Here is a 26,920-nt window from a genome sequence, read left to right on the forward strand (position 1 = left end):
AACTAACTATTAGTAAACGATGGGCTACTTTCGGTCCCAGTCACTTACTAAACACTGACAATGAAAGCATATATGGAAAAACCTGGGCTGGTCCCAAATCAGGGTTTGGGCAACCAAGCAAGCTAATGCCTGGAAGCGTCTTGACTAAAGAAGCCAAAGGCTGAAGAGGGCAGACCCAAAGCCCCACTCTGTATGTTGTATGTTGTGTATGTTGTTGACATTATGTTTGTCAAAACATTGGAAGCTGACTGTAGCCAGACCTTAAAGGGATAAGGGTGGGTTCATCTGCAAGAAGTGCACTGTTGCACCTCTTCTAATAAGAAGCACAAAGTGAAAAAAAACTCCTATAAGCGTTCCACATAAAGGGAGAAATGAGAGACACTGCCTGAAGTCCAACTTTGAGCAAAACATTTGGCCTGAACCCAATGTTAAATGTTAAAGGGACCAGAAGCGATGCTGCCAGATGACTCCATTTTATGAGGACACCAGAATCCAATGTTGGGCCTTGCTTTTGCAAATTCGCTGCTTTCTGGGGTTTAGGCCAATTGGTTCAAGTTGAAATCGACCATGTCTGAAATTCACAGACTGCAGTAGGTTGTTAAAGGAAAGCATAGAACTCAATCAACCAGTGTTTGTTAAGCGCGACTACTCACCCACGAGGGTCTCAAGGCACAGGGGGTAGGTTGGGCAGCAGGTCCTACTGGGCACTGAGGTTCAGTCGAAGAGCCAGGTCTTGAGATCCTTCATGAATTGGGTCAGCGACAGGGATAGCCTGAGGCGGAGAGGCAGGGTGTTTCAGGTTCTGGCGGTAAGGTAGGAAAAGGATCTTCCTAACTGAAAACAGTGTCCAGTAGCTACCTGGTAACATTACTTCAATTTGGATACACCTTTGAGAGACAAGCATTGCTGAAAATAGATGGTTATATTGTTGAACTGGCCTTTGTAATGGCCCTTAAGATAATAGGCATTAACGAGGGAGATAGGTGTGGCTATTGTACGGTGCATGCACACAAATAAAACAAACCATCACAATTATATAGACAACAAATGCATGCAAATAGGTGGACAGCAAGATAACTTCAGTTGCCAATGGACAGAAAGGCACGCATAACTATGACACCTACAGATCCAGATCACAAGCACCCCTACAAATAGACCAATGGACACACATCCATCAGCACAGCACGCAAACCAATAGGCTCAATATCTACTTATTAATTGGCCGTCTGCGAAAAAAATCATGATTACTGGGAAGAAATTAGTGGAGTGTCGTTGCCTATTCAATCCCTCCATTCAATGTCTCCTTCGGAAGAAAAAAAACCACTACAGTTTGAAAAAGGCAGCATTCAATTCCCATGCGCGTCCAATGGTGGCCCTCTTTGCAGTGGAAACCTATATATTACAATTCAATGCACTCTGCATACCCATTCCAAACTTGACCTCTTTGCCACAATCTTACATGTGCAGCATTGCCATTCAGTACGTCACTCTCGCTGGGACTGACATAGATCACATTTAGGATTTGCACATTGATCCATGTACTCTGTACAAACTATATACAGTCATGTTTGGGATTTTGCAAATCATTTATGATCAAGTGCGTTTGCTTAAAAACATCAACTGAAACAGACACAAAATCCACAACTCGCGGTGTGCATTGATTTAGTAAATGAAAATACACATTTTAAAACATAGTTTTGGGTGTATGTGTAGATTCAGGAAATCAATTGCATGCTGCAGTTTCTATCCCTTAACTGTACCTCATTTTATTTGTTTATTTAATTTTCCCTCGCTGTCGTCCGTCGAAATCCCCACCCCCACCGGGCCCCACTGCTCTTACATGCACGGGACGCAGCTGACATAAGGACAGATTAAGCTACACTTTGCACCAGTGCAAAGTCACCAAAGTGATGCGAAACAGCAGCAAAGTGTTGATTTGCTAATTACCTTCCAGCACAAAACTGTTTTAGCACTGAAAAGTTGTTTGAAAGTAAAGCAAATGGTGCTTACACTACTTTGCAATACTTTGCAAGAAGAAGGCTTCCCATGACTGGTAGGTTCAATGGATATTCCGAAGCTAATATCTTTTGATGCAAAATCCTATTTAATAACATTTGTATGCAGGGCTGTACACCCCAAAAAAATGCCTCCTCAAGGCAGGCGGTCACTTGGAGAACGTTTGTATTTTCCCAAACTTTTCAAACTTCGCATGTGTGCTGGCTGCACTGTTAGCACACATTCAATGTTCAAGACGTTTGAAAGTATATCTAACACACTTTTTTGTACTAGAAGGGTACTCTTTCAGTACAAAACAGTGCTAAGTATCACACTCACACCCTTTCACTGTGGCGGGGTAGCCTGATAGAGCAGCAGCGCTGAGGAAGAGAGCAGCTGTGCCATATCCAAGCAGATATAGCTCTGTCCATCGTGACAGTGATAGAGCAGCAGCGCGGGGAAAGAGAGCAGCAGTGCCATATCCAAGCAGAAATAGCTCTGTCCATCGTGACAGTGATAGAGCAGCAACGCTGAGGAAGAGAGCAGCAGTGCCATATCCAAGCAGATATAGCTCTGTCCACCGTGACAGTGATAGAGCACCAGCGCGGGGGAAGAGAGCAGCAGTGCCATATCCAAGCAGATATAGCTCTGTCCATCGTGACAGTGATAGAGCAGCAGCGCGGGGGAAGAGAGCAGCAGTGCCATATCCAAGCAGATATAGCTCTGTCCATCGTGACAGTGATAGAGCAGCAGCGCTGAGGAAGAGAGCAGCAGTGCCATATCCAAGCAGATATAGCTCTGTCCATCGTGACAGTGATAGAGCAGCAGCGCGGGGGAAGAGAGCAGCAGTGCCATATCCAAGCAGATATAGCTCTGTCCATCGTGACAGTGATAGAGCAGCAGCGCTGAGGAAGAGAGCAGCTGTGCCATATCCAAGCAGATATAGCTCTGTCCACCGTGACAGTGATAGAGCACCAGCGCGGGGGAAGAGAGCAGCAGTGCCATATCCAAGCAGATATAGCTCTGTCCACCGTGACAGTGATAGAGCAGCAGCGCTGAGGAAGAGAGCAGCAGTGCCATATCCAAGCAGATATAGCTCTGTCCACCGTGACAGTGATAGAGCAGCAGCGCTGAGGAAGAGAGCAGCAGTGCCATATCCAAGCAGATATAGCTCTGTCCATCGTGACAGTGATAGAGCAGCAGCGTGGGGGAAGAGAGCAGCAGTGCCATATCCAAGCAGATATAGCTCTGTCCATCGTGACAGTGATAGAGCAGCAGCGCTGAGGAAGAGAGCAGCAGTGCCATATCCAAGCAGATATAGGTCTGTCCATCGTGACAGTGATAGAGCAGCAGCGCGGGGGAAGAGAGCAGCAGTGCCATATCCAAGCAGATATAGCTCTGTCCACCGTGACAGTGATAGAGCACCAGCGCGGGGGAAGAGAGCAGCAGTGCCATATCCAAGCAGATATAGCTCTGTCCATCGTGACAGTGATAGAGCAGCAGCGTGGGGGAAGAGAGCAGCAGTGCCATATCCAAGCAGATATAGCTCTGTCCATCGTGACAGTGATAGAGCAGCAGCGCGGGGAAAGAGAGCAGCAGTGCCATATCCAAGCAGATATAGCTCTGTCCATCGTGACAGTGATAGAGCAGCAGCGCTGAGGAAGAGAGCAGCAGTGCCATATCCAAGCAGATATAGCTCTGTCCATCGTGACAGTGATAGGGCAGCAGCGCTGAGGAAGAGAGCAGCAGTGCCATATCCAAGCAGATATAGCTCTGTCCATCGTGACAGGGATAGAGAACCAGCGCGGGGGAAGAGAACAGCAGTGCCATATCCAAGCAGATATAGCTCTGTCCATCGTGACAGTGATAGAGCAGCAGCGTGGGGGAAGAGAGCAGCAGTGCCATATCCAAGCAGATATAGCTCTGTCCATCGTGACAGTGATAGAGCAGCAGCGCGGGGGAAGAGAGCAGCAGTGCCATATCCAAGCAGATATAGCTCTGTCCATCGTGACAGTGATAGAGCAGCAGCGCTGAGGAAGAGAGCAGCAGTGCCATATCCAAGCAGATATAGCTCTGTCCATCGTGACAGTGATAGGGCAGCAGCGCTGAGGAAGAGAGCAGCAGTGCCATATCCAAGCAGATATAGCTCTGTCCATCGTGACAGGGATAGAGCACCAGCGTGGGGGAAGAGAGCAGCTGTGCCATATCCAAGCAGATATAGCTCTGTCCATTGCGACAGTCACAGAGCCAAACCTAACTATATTTTAACATCAATTGGGGGCATTGAACAGATTTACCAAGTGCATTACGAATAGTCCAAACAAGTCCCACACCTTCTGGACAATATATAATAAGTTATAGATGTTTCAAAATACGTGAGAATTGAGTTTGAAGAAATTGAAGTAACGCCTTTGGGAAAACTCTCGAAATCAGAATTCATTAAAAGAGAGCGGGGCAGAGGACACTGAGGCATAACGTGAAAGGTGGGGGTAAAGGAAAGGAGAGTGAGGAGGGAGGAGAGCTGCACCGCCAGCATGTTTCTCAGCAAGCAGCATTGTGCAGGACCGAAGTGTACACTCTTGATTAATTCCGGGAAACGTCGAATTCTGGATTGCTTACCATTCAGCATCAGGCTCTCCGTCCCCAGAGGTCTCAAATGAGAAGGAAGTGAAGCTTGATCTGTTTATAGCTCAAGTTAGGAAGCAAAAAAACTCTGAGTAATGGTGTCATTCTGAATGTTAGACTGGGTATGTGTGACATCATCACATCCCTCCAACAGTCAGCATGCAGCACTGCTTGATTTGTGCTGGTGTTTGCTGGTGGTTGGCACTTGCACTTATTGCGTAACACCGGCACAAATGTATGGCAGTCCTCCACATGGTGGCGCTGTCAGTCTATTTTCTTTCATACACATGAACAAAAGTGTTAGACAATTTAATATACGATTGAAAAAATAATGATACCATGGTGCTCATGCCATTCTTACAAGTTTGGGGTCTTCTAAAATGGACCGAATGGTCACATTTGTACAACTGTAATGGTAAGTAGAGAGTCCTTGATACTGGCATTTGGCAGCAGTGGCAGGCACTGCAGGTTGTGCCAGCTGCAGTGGCTTGCTGATAAATATCTTGAACCCAAGCACTGATTATTTCACAGATTAAGCATTGGAAGCAGCCCGTCTGTTGGTGGGGAGTTACAGGTACTCTGAAAGGTAGAAGGTGGAAGGAGTCCAGGTGCAATGTAAAATGGCTGCTTTGTATTCCCTATAAGCCTAACAACCTCGATAGTATACATTTTCCCTATCTAGGCTCGAATTTAAAAACTTGTTTTCACTCATAACCTATCCTATCCACATGCCGTAAGGTCCTCTCCTCTCTCTGAATAATATTTAAGTGCGGCTCTCTATTTTCCGTTTTTACTGATTTGTACAGATAAATACAGACAGAAAACCATTTATTTTCTTGTCTGTATTTTTTTTTAAATATGGAAAAAAACGGAAAGTGGGTGCTTTTTGAGTGATTCTAAATACACTTTGCCATGACTGCCAGGCCAATACTGTGTGGATTGATAGGGAAGGGGGTTAAAAAAGAAAGGAAGTTTAGTGAAGAGGCTTATTAAACACACTAGATATGCACAAAGTTGATCCGAAATGTACATATTTTCATATAAGTGCATTGATTTATCTTCTGTGGCTGCTCACAGCAATGAATCCTGGCATTTCAACATGACTGCATATTTATTGGTTAAATAAATGTGGAAAAATATCAGTTTCTGCTTTACTTTTTTCACAAAACCCATAATAAATATGGATAAATACAGACGGAAATGACAAAATAATAAATACCGTAAAACCGGGAGCCCTAAGCCCTAATCATATTCCACCTTTCTGTCTCCGGTTCTGCTTCTTTGTCCACCTTCTCCTGCTCCCACTGGACCGCTCCCAGGGCATGACTGGTGCTCTTCACAAAAGGTATCCCCCCCCCCCTCCCCTGCATCCAGACCCTATTCTTCATACAGCTTCACTTCCCCCGCCTTACGTCTCACAGATCACATCTCCGTCTCGTTAACTCTTTCCTGCAAAAACCCTGACTTTGAATCACCCAGACCACCTAGTTATCACATGTTCTCACGCTAAAATATCCTGCAGAAAAACTGTGCGTGGAAGCATCACATGGATCAGTTTGTTATCGTTTTTTTACACGTGGTTCGTCCATATGTGGATTGGAATACAACATGCAAGAAAAGCAGATCTTCCTGACAAACCCTTTGGAAACAACCAAGCATGGGGCATTAGCCCTGAAAAAGCCGATCTCTTTGCCAGGTCCGGTTTCGGCTCCCAGTCCGGCCCTGCCTGCAAGGCATGCCACTCCAACTTGACATATTGTGTGTGTGCCCTGCTTCCTTTAGAGCGCGTGGATATTGTCTCTCCCACAGACACACACACAGGCAATGCCCGAGATCCCCTACTCAACCCTCACTCTCGCTTTGCAGTTCATCTATTGAGCCCCAACCCCCTGCATGTTTAGGTAGAAGAGACTCCAGTCTGGCCTGCATTAATCCCTTTGTGTTATCAGACCGGAAGACGTGTATTATGCTTACACATGGAATGACGAGGCAACATTGCCCAAAAACGAACATTTCCTATATTTCGATATGGCAACATATTTCCGACATGGACACTTATCAAGATAATGCTTTGCAATAAGTTGTTTGTGGGAAACAAGTGACCAATGACAAATTGTGTTTCCGTTCGTTGCCACAGGCTATTTTCTTAATGAGCGTTGCACTTTGCACCAGGGTTTGAGTGATTGCCCCTGTTAAGGAAGTAGCGCACACCCCCCTCAGTATAAATTGACTCTTGACTGATCTAGCCTCCCCCCCTTGTAGTGGGCCTATTGTAACCTTACATCCACATGATGCGGCAATATGGTAAACCTGGTGTGCGCTTTCCTGGCTGAGTGGCCCTCTAGCCTCCACTTCACCAGTGATACTCTCCAGGCCTGACAGCTCAATGATGATGCAGATCCCCTCTCACCAGTGATACATCTCTCACCGGTGATACCTCTCTCACCAGTGATACCCTCCAGGACTGGCACGTCAATGATGATGTGGACCCTGTCGCACTAGTGATGCCTCTCTTACCAGTGATACTCTCCAGGCCTGACAGCTCAATGATGATGCAGATCCCCTCTCACCAGTGATACCTCTCTCACCAGTGATGCCTCTCTCACCAGTGATACCCTCCAGGCCTGACAGGTCAATGATGATGCAGATCCCCTCTCACCAGTGATACCTCTCTCACCAGTGATGCCTCTCTCACCAGTGATACTCTCCAGGCCTGACAGCTCAATGATGATGCAGATCCCCTCTCACCAGTGATACCTCTCTCACCAGTGATACCTCTCTCACCAGTGATGCCCTCCAGGCCTGGCACGTCAATGATGATGTGGACCCTGTCGCACTAGTGATGCCTCTCTTACCAGTGATACTCTCCAGGCCTGACAGCTCAATGATGATGCAGATCCCCTCTCACCAGTGATACCTCTATCACTAGTGATACCCTCCAGGCCTGGCAGCTCAATTATGATGCAGATCCCCTCTCACCAGTGATACCTCTCTCACCAGTGATACCTCTCTCACCAGTGATAGCCTCCAGGCCTGACAGGTCAATGATGATGCGTACCCCCACTCACCAGTGATACCTCTATCACTAGTGATACCCTCCAGGCCTGGCAGCTCAATTATGATGCAGATCCCCTCTCACCAGTGATACCTCTCTCACCAGTGATACCTCTCTCACCAGTGATAGCCTCCAGGCCTGACAGGTCAATGATGATGCGTACCCCCACTCACCAGTAATACCTCTATCAGTAGTGATACCCTCCAGGCTTGGAAGCTCAAATATGATGTGGATCTTCTCTCACCAGTGATACTCTCTAGACTTGGTGGGTCAGTGATGATGTGGACCCCTCTCACCAGTGATACCTCTCTCACCTGTGATATCCTGCAGGTCTGACAGGTCAATGATGATGCAGACCCCCTCTCACCAGTGATACCGCTCTCACCAGTGATACCCTCTAGACTTGGCAGGTCAATGATGATGCAGACCCCTCTAACCACTGATACCTCTATCACTAGTGAAACACTCCAGGGCTGACAGCTCAATGATGATTTGACCCTCTCCTCCTTTGGTTCAAGTTGGAGTTCAGAAGCTCTAGCATCAGTGTTGTGACAGATGCTTCTGAATCCTGAATCGTGGGTGAAGAATAAGATGGCACAGAACTTATGGGTCACCTGCTGCCTGGGAGAGGCACACACCTTGAGTGCAGAAGGCGTCATCATCAGATGTCACAGGAGTCAGACGTCTTCCTTCATCACTGTTTGGATGACCCCTCGAGCTCCCGGTTGGTATATTTTGCCTTCAGTGGCAATCTAGTGGCATTGGAGGCCATGACGTCATAACTTCTCACTCTGTATTTACCTGGCCTTGACTAACCCCGAAATGAGGTAGGTACTATTTCAATTTAGAATTGGTCTTTAACCCTTTAATTCCTCTGCAGAGGTGACTACGTTTGTAAAGGAGAATGCGGGTGTATGCAATTATGGGTTGCGTGAAATGTACTACTTCTGTGGTTTATTAGACTGCTTATATTTTATTACGGAAAGACGGAGAATTTTAAAACCCGTGTTAAGGAAATATGGTCTGTTGAATCGACGAGATGCAATAAAAATTGTGTTTCATATGCAGTTCTTCGTTGTGGTGTGTGCAACAGGGTGGTTTTTATCATCTATTAAGGGTAAAATGAATCTCTTTTACATTTTTATGTGTTGAATGACATCTTTTTAAATTGTAGGTTATTAAAAGTTGTATGATTAAAGGAAAATGTTCATGACAGTACAGATATTTATTTAAAATGATGTGTTCCAGCTAATGATGAATGTTTAACTACATGGTAAATGAACACAGCTTGGATGACAGGACAGGCCGGTCCAGGTAGCCAGATCACAGCTTCCGGAGGAGGGCGGCGCTGATGCTTTGTGCGGACATTGGTGTCTCTCTGTAAGTGGCGGCGGTGTGTGCACTGGGACCGGCTACACGGGGAGCCAGGAAGGGGCACAGGGCATTTCCCTCTTTTGTACCATTTCACCTCCAGAGATAGTCATCCCTCACATGGTCCTCACACTTAAACATGCCTTCCTCCTCCACATCTCTCTTTTTGTCTTGCGACATTCCATATTGTTTGTGCATTTAAAGTCATTCATTTAATAAAAAGAAATCTATACTATGCCCTTCTATACCTACTTTTCCTTTATATCTTAACTTGTAGTACTTAGCCGTGTTTTCGTGTTGTTTTTGATTCCATTATTAAATAAACGTGAGATCCTTTTTTGTACCCAAGGTAATTAAACCAAGAACACCACATCACCATAGCAGGTGGTAAAGGTACCAGGGTATAGATAGGATAGATGTACAAGGGTATATATAGAACGTGGTAGAGGCACTAGGGTATAGGCTGGGGTAGAGCTAATAGGGTATAATGTGGGTTGAAGTACTTCAGTATAAGGTATGGGCAGGCCTAGTGGGGCCCCTATAGGTATAGTCAGAGGTACTGATGTATAGTTGGGGGTGGTGATACTAGGGTACAGGTGGGGTTGAGGCACAAGCCTCTCCTCCACATGTGCCCTCCACCTCAATCTCATTATTAATGCATTCTTGAATGTTCTTGGTCCCAGGGCATATGCTACAGCAATGCAGTTACTGGGAAGCCTGTGAGCTGCGCCCACGCAGTTCAGCTGTGGGACTCCCTTTTGTTCGTCTACCTCCAGTGCTGCACACCAGGTAACACAGGGCGTCTGACTGGCTATACACAGGAAGCTGAAAGCAGTCATTTTTTCAGATCAGTTTGGCAGTGAGAAATGATGCAGCAGGCTCCAGGCCCCATGGGATGCTGAGCTGGCATTTACTGCAGGGAATACCCTCTTTGTTGCTCAGTGCTGAGACGCGGAAAGAGTCACTCTACCAGAGGGACAAGAAAGGATAGTTACGAAGTGATACCGGCAAAACAGATATGAGAAATAAAAGACAAGCATTTGCAATGCAATAGGTCTTGCATTTGCAAGAGTTAGAGCTACTGGCTTTGTAAATGACAATGTCTTTTTTGTATGTATTTTTATTTGGAGTGGATGTATGTGGTGTGGAGTGGAATTATGTAGGTTGAATTAGAATTGTTAGTTGTGGAATTGTGTGGATTGGAATTGTGTGCTGTAAATGTGTAGTGAAATTAGGTGGCTTGGTGAATAGACAGGGGTGAGAGCTACACAGGATAGATAGGAAGATAGAGAAGGATAGGTAGTTTGTGCACGGAGCGGTGAATGAACTCCAGACAGAGAAGCAGAAAGAGTACGTGAGCAAGAGAGAAAAGAAGGGGAGAGCAAGCTATAGGCTTGTAACAAGTAAAACATAAACCCCATTTAAATATGATATTTAAAAAAAGTAAGAAAAGTTCTCTTTCAGAGGGTGGATTTGTGTGGCCATCAGCTGTTAAGCTGTTGGAGTATATAAGTATCTAAAATGGCCACTCAAAAAAAAATTAAAGATTCGAAAAAGGGTCCGCGCTAAGGTTTTGTGTAGGAAAATATTGGGCATAATAAGAGAGAAGCAGGTTCTAGGTCACGGGTCACATCATTCGCTAGAAAAAGAGAATTGTTGAAGGCACAGGAACAGGAGCATGCACAGGTGGGACAAATATCTAATTTAATAAATTATCTTTGAAGCAGTTTGTGGTACGACCACTAGGGAAATCCAAACATTGAGAAGAGGAAACAAGGCGTAGGAGTATCTGGGGACATAGAAACTGACAGATGGCTGTCTCTCTTCCACTCATCCTATTAGGATAAAATAGGTGCCTAGGTCAACATGAAATGTGGTTAACTTCATTTACCTTGAGGATGAGTGGTACAAGCGAGCAGCTGTATTGAAGAAAGCTGGCTTGACCTTGCCCTGGTCTTTAATTGGAGAGCTGTATGTCCTCCTGAATTCTTCATTTCCACTGCAGTGCTTGTGTGTGCAGTTTACTGTGACTGCGACTTGGCATTTAAAACTAGCTGCTAAGCCGTAAACTCCCCTTTTATTACATATGTCACCCCTAAGGTAGGCCCAAGTATCCCTAAGGGCAGGGTGGTATGAAAGTAAAAGGTAGGACATGTACTTTATGTTTATGTGCGGCCTAATACTTTCTTAGGCTAGCAGAGGGAATTCCTTAATACACTTTTAAAACTGAAATTACTGATCAGAGAGGAGTAGCTATGTCATCTTTCATTTGTTTGGAGTGGTAATGATAAATTCTCCTCACTGGTGAAGTTGTATTTAAAGTCACTGTTTTAGAAATACCACTTTTAGAAAGCGGACATTTCTCTGCATGTACTGCTCTGTGTGTCTGACAGCCTGTCTCCAATACACATCTGGGGTGGGTGACAGCTACAATTTGCGCATCCCCTCTAGACAGCCACAACACAGTAAGGATAGGTGTGTCTGAGTACCCATCTATATACATCTGCATTGTCATGACCTTGCCTGGCAGGATGGAAGGGAGGAGCTAACACTTCACTTAAATAGGCTGTGTCCTGTCCCCACACAAAGGACTAATTACCCCCTCACAGATAGCCTGACAGACAGAACTGGGTTGAAAGGGATACTTGTGCATTTCAAGGAGCTACTGTGAAGTTACCCTCTCATCAAAGGCACTTTTGGGTATAAGTACTGAGTCTCTGACCCCCTAAAATCAGACAATACTTGACTTGTAACTGAAGCTCAGCCAAAAACACTGCTGTGCTGCTTAAAGGACTAAGCTGAGCTGCTGATCTGAAAGGCCTGCTTTTCTGTTTGTTTCCCGGCTGCCTTCTGGCTCTGCTGAAGGCAGCCGCGGCCCGTGGAGGGAGTTCCGTGGGGCGGTAAGGCGGGGCGGGGGAGGGGCAGGGTGGGGGGTTCTAAAAACCGGAATATGGATAATTGCAGGTAAGTAAACAATGAAATAAATAAAACGAATTTCGTAGCGCGCGCTGCATCGTATTACATCGTATTTCTGTGTTTGAAAATACCATTTTTTAAAAGTAGGTATTTTCTTGCTTAGCCATCCAGTATGCCTCTGCTAGGTTTGTAGATTGCAAGTCTGGCTTTTGGATGACAGTGGCTGGGGAGGAGCAGTGGCTCCAGATAGCCTGATGAGTCAGTGCTGGGCTGAATAGACCTGGGCTGCATTTAGAGTAGGGGGAGGACATTTCCTTTCACCTGAATGGGATTGGTCTGTCATTTAACAATGCTGTCTCCACCTCCTGCCAGGAAGCTGCACCACTGAGGACAGAACTGGTTTTGACTGGGTACAGACACTCTCTGCCTCCAGAGAACAAAGGATGTTTGTGTATAAAAAGAGGGGCCTAGACCCCAGACTTTTAGATCACTTCTGGGAAACAAGAGGAACCTTTGTCAAGGAGAAGAGCTGGATCAACTGAGAAGGAATACTGCCCCTGTGCTGTTTGCTGTCTGGGGTTGGCCTGCAGTGGCTGCTTGCTGCCAAGGAAAGGAGAAAAGGACTTTGCTGTTTGCTGTGTCCCCTGCTTGAGGAAGATCTTCAAGGGCTTGAAACTGAGCGTGCCTCCTGTTCTGAAGTCTCAGGGACACAAAGACTTTACGATCAGCTCCCCTGAACTTCCTTGCTGGGAGTTCTGACCTGCAAAGAGGTGCCTGCAGTAAGAAACCGATGCATCACCTCCCCGCCCAGTATGAAACCAACGCGTCACCTCCTCTCCGGTAAGGAATCGACGCATCACCTCCCCTGCGCTGCAGTAAGGAACCGACGCATCACCTCCCCTGGAGCAAGGAACCGGCGCATCACCTTCCCTGAGTGTAAGAAACCGACTCATCACCTTCCCTGCGGCCCATTTTGGTTGTTTATGTGACGTATCCAAGGTACTTTGTGTAAAAAGTGTGGCATCTGCAATTGGCTTTGAACTGAACTATTTCTATCATCTGAAAGTCATATTGGTATTACTGTATTGTGGATTTTTGTTGTTTGGTCTTGTTTTGGTTTAGATAAAGATTACTTATTTTTGTAAACTGGTGTGGTGTCCATTTGTAGTGTTTTCACTGTATTACTGTATGTGTTCGCAAATGCTTTACACACTGCCTCTGAGATAAGCCTGTCTGCTTGTGCCAAGCTACCAAGGGGGTGAGCAGGGGTTATTTTAGAAGTGCATCCCCCTTACCCTGGCTAGAAGCAAGGGTCCCTATTTGGACAAAGGTACCTACCTCTGCCAATTAGCGACCCCCTTTTCTAATACTCTGCAACAGGCAGGCCTAACTTTCAAGGCAAGTAAGTGCCAGATACGGCAGGGTTCTGTGGTGTACTTGGGACACCTGGTGCCCCTTCAGGCCAAGATAGAAACCATCATGGTCTGGCTGCCCCCCAAAACCCAGACCAAGGTCAGAGCATTCTTGGGCCTCACTGGGTACTATAGGAGGTTTGTCTGGGGATATGGCACCATTGTTGCTCCTTGATTGAGCTGACTTCAAAGAAGCAGCCCAGGAATGTGATTTGGACAGAGGCATGGCAAACTGCATTTGACTCCCTTAAACAGGCCATGTGCACAGCTCCTGTACTGAAGACCCCTGACTTCTCCCAGGAGTTCATTGCTCAAACAGATGTTTCAGAGCATGGCATAGGGGCAATACTAGCCCAACTAAATGAGGAGGGCCTAGACCAATCTGTAGGCTTAATCTCCAGGAGGTTACTCCCCTGAGAACAGAGATGGAGTGCTATTGAGAGAAAAGCTTTTGCTGTGGTCTGGGCACTGAAGAAGTTGTGGCCATACATGTTTGGCACTCACTTCCTGATTCGAGCTCCTCAGGTGAGGCACAAACATCCAAAACTGTTGAGGTGGTCAGTTTCCTTACAGGGTATGGACTTCAGAGTGGAACACAGACCACGCTAATTCTAATGGTCTATCTAGGTTTTTTAGCCTTAGTGATGTGAACTCTCTAGAGGTTGGAAAGGTCTCCCCACTTCCATCTTGGGGGACACCTGTTAGACCTGGCATCCTTAGGGTGATCTGCCTCCAGACGTTTTGCCTTTTACCTCCTGTTTTTGCTGATTCTTTTTGTTGGCCTTAGGACTCTGAGCACTTTACCACTGCTAACCAGTGCTAAACTACACATGCTTCTCCCCTAAACATGATGACATTGGTGTATGCTTGATAGCATCTTTGATGTAGTGGTAAGTCTCTTGCAAAGTGGTACACATATACCCAGGGTCTGTACTTTAAATACTACTAGTGGGCCTGCAGCCCTGATTGTGCCACCCACCTGAGTAGCCTTTCAAACCTGTTTCATGCCTGCCACTGCAGGGCCTGTGTGTGCAGTTTACTGTCCCTTCGACTAGGCATTTAAAACTACTTTTCAATCCTTAAACTCCCTTTTAAATTACATATGTCACTCCTAAGGTAGGCCCTAAGTAACCCTAAGGGCAGGGTGCTATGTAAGTAAAAGGTAGAACATATACCTTTATCTTTTCATGTCCTGGTAGTGACAAACAGCCTATTTCATTTTTCACTACTGTGAGGTCTGCTACTCTCATATGCCAGTATTGGGAATTCCTTAATACACTTTTAAACTGTAATTCCTGATCAGAGAGAAGTAGCTTCTTCATCTTTCATATTTTTGGAATGGTAATGATAAATCCTCCTCACTGGTGAAGTTGGAATTTACATGAATGAAGTAATGAATGAATGAAGGAATTTGTTACGCACCGGAATCACCCCCTAAGGGGTATCTCCGCACAATGGGAGCAAGGATACAAGACCAGGAAGATCAGTTACAGAAGAGTTCTGTCTTCACAAGTTTCCTAAAAAGGAAGAGGTCAGTACACTTTCGAAGGTGTAGAAGCAATAAATTCCAATATCAAGACTTCCTAACATGGGGGGTAACAAGAAGGGCTTTCTCCCCTGAGTGTAGAAGTCTGCTCGGCTGATAGTGGATACATTTTTCAGTTAGATAGCTAGACCCTTGCCATTTAGTGCTTTGTGTACAAAACAACAGATTTTAAACTTAATTCATTGGTGTATAGGTAGCAAGTGAAGATGACGCAAAAGAAGGAGAGAAGTTGTTCTGGGTGGCACATTAAGAACCAAACGGGCAGCAGTGTTCTGAACCACCTGACGCTTATTCAGCAAAGATTTGTTTGTGTCCGCTAAAAGTGCATTGCGATAGTCTAAACTACTAATCACCAAGGCCTGAGTCAAAGTTTTTCATACAGATAGAGGAAGGAGATGGAACGCTCTATGTAAAAGACTCAGCATATGAAAACAGGTACGGGAGGTAGCTTCCACCTGATCCCTCATAGTTAGAGAAACAATACTGTTTTAGAAATGTGACTTTTAGAGAGTGGACATTTCTCTGCACGTACTGCTCTGTGTGCCTGACATCCTGTCTCCAATACATGCCTGGGGTGTGTGACAGCTATACTTTGTGTATTCCCTCTAGACAGCCACAACACTGAAAGGACAGGTGTGTCTGAATACCCATCTACATACATCTGCATTGTGATGGCCTTGGCTGGGTAGGATAGAAGTGAGGGGCTAACACTTTACTTGAATAGACATTGACTAGACTAGACTTGTCCCCACACAAAGGACAATAAAGATGACAAGATGACAAAAGAAGACAGAGGCAAAACCGGAACACAAATTATGCAAAATTAGCCAAAAAACACAATTACCAAGACACAGATATTCGGAGGCAGCAGCCTCGAACACCCAGGGCAGGGGGCTCCGCAGGCAGCGATGAAGAGCAGGAGCTGTCGGGGAGAGTGCAGGCCTATGACCGAAGTCAAGGGTATGACCACACGAACTTCTGTTACGGTCTTTTTGTGCAGGATTGATCATACCTGTAAGCATTAAAGCATCCCAAATAAAATTCATCCTAGTATCTGTAGGAAGAGTACAATTATTCAATAAATGTCTTATCTCATAAATCTCCATCTATTGGAGCGGGGTAGGTCGGTTGGGATGTCCAAATCAACTATAATGGGAGCGTGGTCTGAAATGAGGACAACCCAACTTCTGTGTGTAACATAGACTGGACAACATTTGGTGTGAGAAATATGTAGCCCATCCTGGAGTATGAGAGGTGGACAGGGGAAAAGGAATGAATTCCAAAATAGAGAGGCTCTCAAAGCATCAACCAACCGCCTGGAAGAGATTGATTTCTTAAGCCTTTCGATGCTTGTGACGGAGCGGTTCCGTCATGCGCGTCGGTCGCGCTGTGCGGATGACGGAACCGCTCCGTCACGGCCCCGCCCGCGCACGAACCCTTCAGCACAGCGCGGTAATCCACGCCGCGCTGAAGGGGTTAAAAGCTGTTTGCATTTTAGTGGCTAAATATCTAGTCTGACAGCGTTAATCTACAAATGGGTTCATTTATTGATTACAATCTCCTCCTACTATAAGGGTATCTAATGGGCACGAAAGTAGTAGAGAAGAGAAGTGGTCCCAGAATTTGGGGTCAACTCCTGCAGGGCCAGAGACATAACAGACAGAGAGCTGGGTGTCATTAATCTTAATATTCAGTAGGATCCATTAACTTTTATCATCTCTAACTTCATTTATCTGAATGTGTAAAGATTTATGAACCAGGATTATTACAACATTTTTGTTACTAACAGTAGGAGAACAAAAGCATGCACAACCTAGGGCCCTATACCGATCTTGTTTGGAAAGCATACCGAACAACTCGAGTCCGGAAAGCTTTCTGTATGATTTGGATCGGGGCAGTCCGACCGAACAAGTATGATGCATTTGAATGCATCCGGATACGATTTGGTCGGTCTCCCATTGACTTAAATGGGAGCCTGTGTACTGAACCCGTACACAGGATGTATTGAAGAAAGGGGTGGTTGGGGAAACCCTTGCACCCTTGGTGCCTGCCACACTGTTCATGGTTGGGATTTGAGTTGGAATAGTAAACTTGACCCCTCCAGCATCTCACACTTTCCCTACTGTTGCTAGGGATAGAGTGGGAATAATAAATCTGATCCATCAAGGTCCAACATTGTCAAGATTTGCTCTCTGCTCTTTGGTGTTCACCACCAGGGGGCCTGGATTTTCAGGGTTCAAGTAAGGTTCCGGACCTTCTGCTATATACTGACATCCAGCTTCTTGGATACTTTTCTGAAAGTACTATTCATTCCGGGTTTTGTGTAAACCAGTATGTTTTTGCTAAAAACTCCAATACCTAGAATTTACTGCTTACTGAATTTTCTCCACCCCTGCAAGCCAGAGATGGATGGAGGAATTTAGCATCCGTATGACTTCAGGTGCACACCTGAGGCATGTGATCAAAGTGAGCTCTTTTTAGCACCACTTTAATTTAGGACAGCAGATCTACCTTGATTCTTGATTCCTGAGCCAGCCTGATTTAGTGCATTGTTGATCATTGTACATTCTCACTTTTTGTAGTTACTTTTTCCTTGCCCCTACCTTTTTTCCTTTCACCTTTGTTACAGTTTCTAGTTTTCTACACTTTTATTCCTACTGTCTTAGCTTCTATTGCCCTTGTGTACGTTGTTACTTGTTTTCTGCCAAAAGTGGCCTTTGTTTTTCCATTGTTCCTGCAAAACACTATTACTCTCTAGCTCCTTGTATATTTTGACTGTGTATTTTAGTTCTCCACCCCTGGTGTTACTACCTTGCGCTTTTCTGTGTGATTGCCAGAATTTGTGGGCACAGCTGACAATCTAGGTGTTCTCATCCACCAAGAGAATTGTCTTTATCTTAGTTTTATGACATCACCACAGGCATCACCTTCACAGACCCTGCCTTTGCATGTATATTCTATATGTGGGTAATTGCATTCAGTATCAGTAACAGCAATCGTGGATGAGGAACGTTCTGAGATTAGGTCTTACCATGTGGAGCCCCAGAGTGCTTTACCCCACATTCCCTTTATTGTTAAAGTTGTCATATTTATGTCTTGCAGGTCTGTCCTGGGTGTTAGTTATTCTGAATGTTAAATTGCTTCTTGAGTCTCTGTTTATTCTGAGCTTTGACTTTCTTGACTACTTCTGCATCTTTCCCAGTGTAACCCCTTACTCCTCTGATTGTCTGTGTACATTTGTTCAGCTCTGTAACCAACATTCTATTTACTTTATCTTCCCTGACACCAGTCCTTGCCTAAGTCCCTGACAAACACTTTCCCTAATTGTGCTTATGTTAGAGTATGAATAGTAAATCTGACCTCTCCAGCCGGCACTTTCCGTAATGTTGCATACGTTGGAGTAAGATTAGCAAATTTAAACCTACAAAGTCTAAAAAGAGTAATGGCGACCCTCTACCAGCACAAGTGAAAAATGGAATAGAAGTAGCATCAAAACATTGAGAAAGTTTGCAGAACACAATGGGCTCAGGGCCTCTGACACTGACATTTGAGACATGAACATTGTAGCTAATCGGGGGAGAGGTTACAATGACGTCGGAAATCAACCAGTGTTTGGTTAGGACTAGAAAGGGCAACTTGACCACTGCAAACTGAGACAATAAGCATGTGACTCAAAACATTCCTTTCTTTAGGAAGTACTGAGGAGTCAGCTCGATACTAGCTAGTTTGGTGTTAGAAGTAGAAATTGCAGAAGAGCTCGATGTTAACAATCAGGACTTGTTTGACGCGGACTCTGTCCCAAGACAAGAAGACTTCTCTGAGTGAGAACCAGGGAAAAGGATGATTGGGGACGAGCAAGCCAAAGTATGAACTCCGGCCTCATTTCAGCGGTGGAAGGATTCTGATAATTTTTTTAGTTTAATTGACATTTTTTGAGTTTGATAATATATTGTGAAGTTGGTACCCATGTCTGCCATAAGATGTCAACGCACTGCCAGCACCCTGCACGCATGCCAGTGTTGGGCATTGATCGATGAAAGGAAACAAAGCAATTGAAGCACTCACTACACCAGCTTGAGTGGGGTGTTAATGGACAGATCAATTGCTTTTCATGGTGCTTCCTAAATGTGAACTGTGAGTCCCACGAGACAAGACTAGAAGAAACGAAAAAAATTACAGAAAAAGATACCGCAACACCATTGTGGGGTGTCAGCCAATGAGTGGGAAAGGAACCAAAGGCGGTTCCAGAGAGAAGGAGGATTGATACAAATTTCAGTGAGAATGTCAATAAGAGGTAACTCAAGTAGGAGCACGAAAAAATGGAGGAAAGAAAATGAAAAGGTGGCAAGATGGAAGGTTAAAAGGAGGCAGGATGCAAAGAAGGTTGCAAGGGATGAAAGGAAAATGGAGATACATTGAAAAAAATGGAAGGAGAAAGGAGAAGGAAAGTAAGAAAACTTTCCTTAGGATCTTCCAGAAAGGGACGGAATCACACACATCACTCACTCAGCAGCAGCCTACAGTCCAAACAAGGGGGTTTTTTTATTTTCTGGCTACTTCCTTGATTTAAAGGAAAGATGCCGCGCATGTGCGGCAGCCCGAACTGTGCAGCTGCAGGTGTTGTGTATGCTGCAGTGCTGCGCATCGGGCTGCTCAGACCTATATTCTGGCAGTTATCCCACTGTGCCACAATCTCAAAACTATGTGTAGCATCGCGCTACAAAGAAGCACAAACACTTTTAATGGTTTACCAGGAGCTTTATTCACTAACCTCTTGCCCCTATCTGGTCCCCTCACTAACCGCCCTATCCCCTCGTAACTCCTCCTCTTCCCCTGACCCTCTGGCTCCGCCCTCCCCAGCTACTAGACTGCTGGCTCTATTACATCTCCCCTTTTCTTCATAAAATAACAGAGCAACAATGCTCTAGTCCATCTCTTCGATGAGTCTCTTGGGTGGCTGGATATCGCGACGTGTCCGCAACGATGTGTTCCCAGTGGACACGCTCGGCACGGACTCACTCTGCTGACCTCTGCCCCCCGTATCACTAGGATCAGGTTCTTCAGGTGCTGAAGTGTCAGTCAGACTCACCTCAGGTCCTTTTGTGTCTCGCAGATACCTCTTGACGTGAGATATGTTCCAGGGGATTCTGCATCGTTCGGATTCCGCCGTCAGCATCGTGTCTTTGTGCTGAATAGTTGCTAATGGCTCGTCACGGACTTGGGGATTAGTTTTTCCCTGCTGCTCCTGGCTCGCACAGACATGATCACATTCATGCAAGGATGGAGACCTCGCCCTCCTCTTGGCCTTGGCATACGGTTTCAGTCTATCCTTGTCAGGCGTGTCAGTCCCAGCTATTTCCTGGTGCATGTGATTTGGCGATACCGCTTGCAGAGCACCTTCCCTTCTCAGGAACCGATTTCCCACAGTCCGCCCTAGCATGAGGGTCGCAGGACATTGTCCGGTGGTTGAGTGGGGAGTTGTTCTGTAGGCTCTGAGAGCTTCGTTCAGAGCTGCTTGCAGTTCTCCCCTCCCTGCAGTGACTTGCTGCAATGTCGTTTTGAGTGTAGTCACAAACCTTTCCATGGGGCCATTCGCTTGTGGCCAGAGTGGTGAAACTGTTCGGTGCTCAAAGTCCATGTATTTCGCGAAAGCACTGAACTCGTGACCATTGAATGGCGACCCATTGTCAGTTTTGACTTCCTTGGGAATACCCCATGTTGCAAATATCTCGTATAGCACCTTGAGGGTGCAGGAAGCACTTGTAGACGATGTTATTTGTGCAATGGGAAATTGTGAATATTCGTCAATGATGACGACCACATATGTTCCAGACTGCAGCGGTCCATGGAAGTCTAGGGTAACTTCTTGCCACGCTCCACTGGGTAGGGTGGTCATTTGTAGTGGTGCCGGTGGATCGCTTTTGCTAGTCGACTGACAGGGGTGGCAATCTTTCAAGATGGTGTCTTTGGCGGTGACTTCCTGAATGGCGTCCATGTACTTCCCATCAATCAATTGTTTGGATCCTGACGACGGCAGAGGGTGGCGGGACATGTAGTCAGTCGTGTTCTCCGCCTTCCCCGGTTTGGGAGGTGATTTGGGAGGCTTGCTAGCACAGTTCTTACTGTCATTGACTGTGAATAAGACTTCCACCAGATGAAGACGCTCCGCAGTGGGGAGGCTAAGTAGGCAGTCGGCTTCCGGCCCTTTGATGACGTGTATGACTGCCGGTATGGTGATGCCATCACGAGTGAGGATTGTGTGGAATTTACCCAGACAGGGGAGTGGTGTTTTGGACATCCACGTGAAAACACGGACCGGTGCGAAAGTTAGTGAGGGCTTCGGGATCATTTTCTCATATTCCGTACTTGGAATATAGTTCAGCGAGGCTCCGCTATCCCATATGAATTTGGTGTCGTGATTCCCCACTCTAATATCTAGGCGTGGATACTTCTTCAGTTGCTCAGGGTCCGCAATCAGGTTCAAGTGTTCCACCGTGTAGGTCGAGTCTTTGGAGGAAGATGATCTCGAGTCCCAAGATGGGGATCGGCGTCCCCAACGTGACCTGCATGATTCCCGGCTGGAATGTGATGAGCCTGAGGACCGCACAAGTTCTCCTTGAACAGCTCGTACGTGATGTTTCCGAGTGTCTGAGCGGGACGACCTCGTCGGTTCACTCCGCCTGTGTCGGTGGTAGTCCCCTCACATTGCCTCGAAGTGATTGGACCGCCCACATTTCCTGCACCGTTGGCCCATGGCCGGACAGGTGTCCACATGGGGGTAGTCACGGCCACACCGGTAACATCGCTTCGTCCTTTCTGTCTTCCAATCTCTTCGCCTGAGCTCCCTTATCCCATCCTCGTCGCCAGTTGTAGCATCGCGCTACAAAGAAGCACAAACACTTTTAATGATTTACCAGGAGCTTTATTCACTAACCTCTTGTCCCTATCTGGTCCCCTCACTAACCGCCCTATCCCCTCGTAACTCCTCCTCTTCCCCTGACCCTCTGGCTCCGCCCTCCCCAGCTACTAGATCACTTCACTTCAGGCAGGTCCGATTCCTCACCACACTCCTGGGCTCTATAATGGCGTGGGCTTGTTTATCCCACCTTCGTCGCCAGTTGTAGCATCGCGCTACAAAGAAGCACAAACACTTTTAATGGTTTACCAGGAGCTTTATTCACTAACCTCTTGTCCCTATCTGGTCCCCTCACTAACCGCCCTATCCCCTCGTAACTCCTCCTCTTCCCCTGACCCTCTGGCTCCGCCCTCCCCAGCTACTAGACTGCTGGCTCTATTACACTATGGGAAGCAATAAAACACAATATCGAAGCAATAAATCACAATATTGGCATGTTTTTTTAATTAATCAGATATTGGTTAGGGAGGAGTAACATTACGAAAGGCTACAGTGAGGAAAAGCAGTAATCTTCAAAGTAGTGAGGGTGAAAAGATGGTGGGGGCACTTTGTCGTGGGTTTCAAGTAATTGTTTCAGGGGGTCTCAGTGAACTCTGTCATGGCTGAGGGGGATATCGATGGTGTCAGGGATATGTCAGGGGCTCTGATGGACCACGGGTCTTATGGAGCCATGTCAGTGTTCTCAGAGCTACGACAAAGATCTCAGAAAGCTCTATAAGGGGTGTCAAGGGGGTGAATTGAGGGCATCTGGTGGCTGTGTTGTGGGTGCTCTGTAAGGATGTCTTTGCTTAGGGTGGATCTATATTATGGGGTTTCAAGGAAAGGTATTAAAGTTCCCTAAGTATATTTTGAAGTTGGATAGACTTTCCTCAGGGGTTTCTGGGGCCGAGTCCGAGGCCAAGGAGAGTTGAGTGTCTGAAACCCATGGGGTCTGCCTGACTGGGATTGGAGTGGTCGATCCATACCACCGGGTGAGCTTCTGATCGTCGTTCTTCTGGATATTCCTCAAAGCTTTCGCAGCTGCCCTAAAATAGCCAAGAATTAAAGCACAAACACTCAGCCGCGGTCGGTAGTAGGAGTAACTGCAGGGCGGTGATGTGGGGTGGGGGAGGGGCAGGGTGGGGGGTAGTAAACTATGGATTATGGAGGTTTACAGGTAAATTAACATATAAATTAATAAAACGAATTTCGTTGCGTGCACTGCATCGCATTTGGGGATGCAGTGCACGCAACGAAATTCGTTTTATTAATTTATATGTTATCTTACCTGTAAACCTCCATAATCCATAGTTTACTACCCCCCACCCTGCCCCTCCCCTCCCCACGTCACCGCCCTGCAGTTACTCCTACTACCGACCGCGGCTGCAAACACTGATGTTTTGGTGCTCATCGGTGTAATCTCTCAAAGGCTAGATGGCAAATTATTGGGAACAGAAATAATGTGCCATGAATATTGTGTCAAAAATAGTGTATACTAAAATATTGTATTTCTATATTTATAATAGTAATGGCATTGTGGAGAGAATAATGCCGAAAAAAAGTAAGAATATCATTTTTTAATCATATGTCAGCTTTAAAGTATTTCACTTCAAATAGTTAACTAGTTAAACAATATATAATGGTAAATAGTTGTAATAATTTATTTCATTATCCAGTCCAAGCAAATGGAGGGAAATAACTGGACTTGGCAGAGGATTTATTTACTATTCCCACCCCAATCTATGCAACAGTAGGGAAAGTGTTAGATATTGCAGGGGTAGATTTACTATTCCCACTCCAGTCTAAGGAACAGTAGGGAAAGTGTTGGACTTCTGAGGGATTACATTTACTATTCCCACTTCAACGTATGCAACAGTAGGGAGGGAAAGTGGTGAACTGCAGAAAGATCACATGAAAGGATTACATATACCATTCGAACTCATAATTAATTTCTAGACAATAGTTAAATACCTAAAAACAATAATTTGGTAAGTAATATTTAATATAAAAATGCATAAAAGATCAGCTTAAAAAAAAATAACAAATACAAAATAATTTTAGGAAATATTAAATTAAGTAAAATTAGATTCACTTTCCTCCTTACAATCCAAACACACTAACACACTAACAAAATAATAAATAAAACACATTTAAATGAAAAATATTACTTGAATAAAATAAATAAAAAAGAAATGTTACGAACATTACTATTAAAACATGTAGCAATACATTAATAAATATTTCAAAAGCAATAAACAATTTAAATAATAAATGAACAGTTAAAAAGAAACAAATTATCACTTGAAAATGACTACTAACAAATAATTAGAACAAAATAATTTCAATAACTTTCACACATTTAATTTACAAGCCCAACAACCCACTCGTAAAATACAATTTACTTACAAAACTATAAAAAGTAAAATATATATTATAATTTACAATTTAAAACTACATAATTATTTTAATAATTACATGATTAAACAGAAAAAAGAAGTATTACACAATTAAATATTTAATTTACTATAGACACATTGTAGCATATAATTTAAGTTAATTAAAATTTAATTAGCTTCCCAGTCTGACCCCCTACAAACCCAACAACCTGCTCCTTAAATATTAATAATTACTAACATACATTTAATAAATAAAAAATAAATAATTGTCACTTAAATAAATAAAATAACAATTACACAATTACATAGTATATACAAAAGTAAACAAATGTTTAACCCCTTCGATGCGTGTGACGGAGCGGTTCCATCATGCGCGTCGGTCGCGCTGTGCGGATGACAGAACCGCTCCGTCACTGCCCCGCCCGCGCACGAACCCTTCTGCACAGCGCGGTAATCTGCACCGCACTGAAGGGGTTAATTAACAACAAAAATAACTAACATAAAAATTGAGTTAATTATAGTTTAATTAACTTCCCACACTAGTCTCCTAAAAATCCAACAACATATTATGTATGAACCAATTAAATAAAAAATTGCACATTTAAAATTACAAACTATATTTTAAACAGTATACTAAAAATACTAACACTTGAAACTAATATAATAACTAATACATATTACATTAATTAAAGAGATTATATTTATTACAACTTTTAAAGTAAATAATACAAAATACGACAATATTCTTAAAACATATTATGTAGCAAAAAATGATATTCTTACCTAAAATATTCACCTCCACAATATTTTTAAAGTCACTATATTTTTTACATTATATTTATGTCACATTATATTTTTATTTATGATATTTGTGTCACTCACACTCTCAACATGATCACATCTGTCACAATTTCTGAAGTTATGCTTTCCTCTGGGCACTTTGCCCACCTAGCCCAAAAGCTTCACTGTGCCCCTTCAAACAAACACCACCCACATACCTCTCCATGACACCAGACACACAATTATTCTTCAGTCACTGATGAGATAAAAGATTAGGTTCCTTTGCCAGGGCCCATCTCTAGACCAGAAACTCTCAGGACTGCTCTTACCGGGCCAATACTCCTTCTCCTTCGACTTTTAGTTGCAGCTTTCGCAGCATTGATGGCTCCTTCATTCTGAGAGCAGATGCCATCCGGATGATCTATGCAGAGAAAGGTAAAGACAGAGTCACACTCTCATTGGCTGCCCCCAGTAGTACTCTTAGAGGGAGGAAGAGATATATAAATCGAGAGGACTTAGAAATAATTACATATTGAGATCAATTAATTTAGATTTTCCACCCTGCAGCAGCAGCAAAGGTAGACATTAGGTGAGTGGGAGGATTTGAGCTTTATAAACAGGGTATGGCTGCCTACAAGCTGTAATGAGGACCTTTGACATCAAAATACTGGCAGAGCTACCAAATTTACAAGGTCCATGGAGATGTGCTGCTCTAGTCCAGTTTTTTCCTTTGTATTCTTGGAATTGTTGCCTTGTTTTATAATGGAATACACTAAACTACAAGTCTCAGAATTCCAGAAAAATAAATCTGGACTGGAGTACCGCATCAAGCATGACCTTAGAAACATGTCAGGGCTATGCTGGTCGAACTTGAACTTCTAATTAAAATGTATTGGGCTGGATCAGGCTTCTACAACGAATAACTCGTGAGCTACTGGTAGCTCTCCAGTTACCTGTACCAGTGTGCAGCCCATCCTACTAAATTAGAAGTTTTTGCTTGGTTGAATTAATATATGTATACCAAAATTAAAAAGTTTGCATTTGAGACAAAGATTTGTGCCTGCTTAGAACTTATCAGCTGATGTTTGAGTTGATTTAAAAAAAATGTAAAGCTGACGTGTGAGTGATATATCATGCAGTGTTCGTGGAAATGTATTACTAATGCTATTAACTTGGTGCTAGGGGCATTGCACTAATGGCTGTTGTATATTACCCATGTAGAGGCATTTCACGTAAACAAATCCTTTTTTAAATTGCTTCTTGTAACCCTGCCTGATGCACTGAGCTGATCACAGCTGTTAATCTTACATATGGTCACTATGTAATCTTGCCTCATGTGGTCAATATTAAAACTATAATATTATTAGTTGCTCTGGATGATTTTCATTAAACATAAGTAGCTCTTATTAGAGAAAAGTTTGGAGACCCCTGGCTGGATGAATACTTTGCAATTATCAGACCAGTCAGCTGGTCCTTTTTTAAATAAAAGGAAGGATCCTGCCAGATGCACTCTCTCTCCTTGTAGCATCTCTTAACAATCATACATGTTCATCCATCCCAACCCCTTCTGGACCATACCTTTCCTGCCTGTGAAACACATCGTCACTGCAATATACACATCCGTAGGGATAGTGCCATTATGGAGGGACGTATCCCTTACCAAGGCAGTCATTATGGTGAATCCTCCTCCCCAACCTAGGACATCCCTTTTCAATTCAATTCACATATAGCGCGTGGCTACCCAAGCCAGGCTTCCCAGCGATATCGGCCCTAGCTAGAGTGATGGTATTTAGGAATATTTAGGGAAAGAGATAGGTTTTTAACTGTTTCCTGAAGCTCATTAGGTTGTCATCTAGTCTCAGGCAAGTAGGTAATGAGTTCCAGAGTTTTAGTGCAAGCTATGTAAAAGAACGACCTCTGCCTCTAGCT

The 26,920-nt window shown here is 44.5% G+C and overlaps 1 protein-coding gene across 1 annotated transcript in view; it reads right to left on the reverse strand.

Annotated features, from left to right (window-relative positions):
- Window positions 1-22,278: 22,278 nt before the first annotated feature.
- The window catches only part of HEATR9 (HEAT repeat containing 9), a 237,439-nt gene continuing 232,797 nt past the window's right edge, over window positions 22,279-26,920 (reverse strand). Inside the window, exons 15-16 of the mRNA XM_085614945.1 lie at window positions 25,321-25,412; window positions 22,279-22,861 (exon numbers count right to left, since the gene is read on the reverse strand). Coding sequence (XP_085471071.1) covers window positions 22,651-22,861; window positions 25,321-25,412 — 303 coding nt within the window. The 3' untranslated portion in view covers window positions 22,279-22,650. The remainder of the gene's footprint in view (window positions 22,862-25,320; window positions 25,413-26,920) is intronic.

Source organism: Triturus cristatus, chromosome 7, assembly GCF_964204655.1.
Source record: "Triturus cristatus chromosome 7, aTriCri1.1, whole genome shotgun sequence".
In the NCBI taxonomy this organism is placed as follows: Eukaryota; Metazoa; Chordata; class Amphibia; order Caudata; family Salamandridae; genus Triturus; species Triturus cristatus.